The sequence below is a fragment of the Pteropus alecto genome, unplaced genomic scaffold (genome assembly GCF_000325575.1).
Source record: "Pteropus alecto unplaced genomic scaffold, ASM32557v1 scaffold98, whole genome shotgun sequence".
NCBI classification, from domain to species: domain Eukaryota; kingdom Metazoa; phylum Chordata; class Mammalia; order Chiroptera; family Pteropodidae; genus Pteropus; species Pteropus alecto.
This window is the reverse complement of record NW_006443570.1, coordinates 2,106,908-2,109,381: the sequence shown is the minus strand read 5'-3', so window position 1 is coordinate 2,109,381 and position 2,474 is coordinate 2,106,908. Positions and strand designations below refer to the sequence as shown.

The window sequence follows — 2,474 nt, the reverse complement described above, 5'->3', positions numbered from 1 at the left end:
GTGTGGTGGAATTAGCAGCAGGGGAGTTTGTCTTTGGAAAAAGGTTTTGATGTCAGCCCTCAGCCAAAGCAGCATGACCCAAAGGTAGCACTTTGGCTTCAGTTAGACCAGACTTTGACTCTAATTTGGAGTCTCCTCAGCACTATGCTATTTGTATCTTTCTGTTCTGCTTGGAAACAAAAGTAGTGTCTCATTTAAAATAAAAGAGTTGCTTCATTTGGCATTTCACCACAGACTAGAGGAGGTGGAGCATAAAACATACTTCCCTCATTAATAATGCTGATATTGTTTTAAGATTTTTGAATGCGGTGTATGTGTGTGTGTGTGTGTGTTGGGGGTGGGGGGTATAATGAATTACGGTCACATGTACACACCAAGCAAGATTCTAGCAATTTCTGCTTCAGAATCTGCAGGGAACATATGACCAAGGAAATAACTGAATGTTTACCACCCACCTATCCCCATCTCAAGTGGAGGGAAAACTTATGATTGAAGGAAAATGAGAAGAATCAAGGGTGCTTGGTTGTTCAAAAAAATAAAGCTATGGGTAAAGACTTGATTCCCATAGTGTAGGAGTGGTCAAGTAGTCTCAATTCTGTGTATTTCTTACCAGAATCACCTTTCTGGGAATCCTAACCCAAAACACTTAGAGGCCAAAATACCCAGATGCTTAACGGGAGAATGGGGAAGAGGAATTAATTGGCTTGTGTGGGCCTATCAGGCGAACTCATCTCTATTTGAAGAAAAGGCAGAAACCCAGACTTTGAGAGCTGCTTGCTTCATCAGGAATCTTACAGCAAGTTTCTTTGATCAGATTCCTGAGGCCTTCCTGGGTCTACAGTTATGAAAGGGTCTGGTTCAGGTCAAGTGTCAAGACTCATGAGGAGAATAAGAGACCTTTTATACACGTATCTACCAGGTGGCAGAGGTGTATTGGCAGAGGTGTAACCCTGACATGTTAACTCAGCAGTGGGGACTAGACTACCTTCCCTCGAACCCATTTCTTTGTGTCCTCACAGGTCTCTAAACCTACCTCCCTAGCCTATAGCTCTGCCTCCTTAGGTCCAAGTCCTGTGAGGACAAGGAGGTTAAGAGTAACTGTTCTAAAGCCATTCCCCTTAGCATGAACCTTAGCTTCTCCTTTTCCCTGCTTAGAACTAGCCACAGCTCTATTACCTTTCCTTATGGCCCCTATTTAGAGGATGACCTAAGGACCCTCCTTTGTGTGGACAGACCTACCACTTTCTCTGTCACAAACAGGGTTATTTAATCTTAATGTGGCAAAAGAGGGAAAAGATGAGAGGAAAGAGAGCACTTGGACTTTAGTTTTTATTTTCATTTCTAAGATGTAATTTCTATGATGTTCTCTAAAGTTTTCCAAGTCAAAATTTTATAATTATGTAATTCTGGACAGAGTTTTTGACTAGGGGGATCTCAAGCTGCAGAAAGTTTAGTAATCGTAGACATCAAAAATGTCAGCCACTGTTTTCCAACTTGAGGATAATGGTGTCTTGGGAAATCATGGCGTTTTTATGAGGGGCTTGCAAATCCACTACCTCAGCTCTCATTTATAGACTATACATCTTTCACCTTTACATACTACTATTTTGAATATATATAAACTGTAAATATATTTTAAAGTATTATCGACTGTATAGCAGTTTGTCATGTTTTCTCAGTCAGTGGATACTGTACCGAGCTGCTGTCTTATGGAGATTCATGAAAATTTTAGATCCTAAAAAGGGGCCCACATAATTTAAAAGGTTGGACATCTGTGCTCTAAGCCATTTGAGATGAGAGAATTCACAACTTGAGTTAGGATATAGTTATTAGACACTGCATGTTTAAGAAACAGTTCGTGGAGGGGGAGAGAAATTATCAACAAGGATTAAACTTGTTCTGTGTGCTAGGCACTGTAAAGCTTCCCATCCGTATCCCCTGGGCTCCTTCCCCAGAGTCTGCCACTGTTAACAGTTGCTCGCATATCTGGAAAGCTCATATAGATCAGTATAAGCATATGTATATGTAGGTAAAAATTTTGGGGGACATTTTTTATGTGACTTTATTTTTAGTGTTCCTGTTCTCTAGAAATTCTAGAAAGAATTTTGTTATGTTTGCTTTTAATTCTTAAGTTTGGTAGAAAATGTTTTCCTAAATAATGGAGAATAAAAATGTGCACCACGGCTGACAGAGAAACTTTTCTCAGGGTGAAGAAGGGGAATACAGTGAAGAGGAAAACTCCAAAGTGGAGATGAAATCAGAAGCCAACGATGCTGCTAATTCTTCAGCAAAAGAAGAGAAGGGTGAAGAGAAGCCTGACACCAAAGGCACTGTGACTGGAGAGAGGCAAAGTGGGGATGGACAGGTCAGTACCCACCAAAGGCCTCCATTTGGGGGCTGGAACAGGGAGGCTCTCAACCTTGGAGTAAGGAGCCCTTTATCTGTCCTCCAGGAGAGCACAGAGCCTATGGAGA

At 41.2% G+C, this 2,474-nt stretch overlaps 1 protein-coding gene across 1 annotated transcript in view; it reads left to right on the top strand.

Moving 5' to 3' along the window:
• The window catches only part of CASC3 (CASC3, exon junction complex subunit), a 21,032-nt gene that overhangs the window by 10,427 nt on the left and 8,131 nt on the right, over positions 1-2,474 (top strand). The window contains exons 4-5 of the mRNA XM_006925118.3: positions 2,207-2,365; positions 2,453-2,467. Of these exons, the coding sequence (XP_006925180.1) occupies positions 2,207-2,365; positions 2,453-2,467 (174 nt within the window). The remainder of the gene's footprint in view (positions 1-2,206; positions 2,366-2,452; positions 2,468-2,474) is intronic.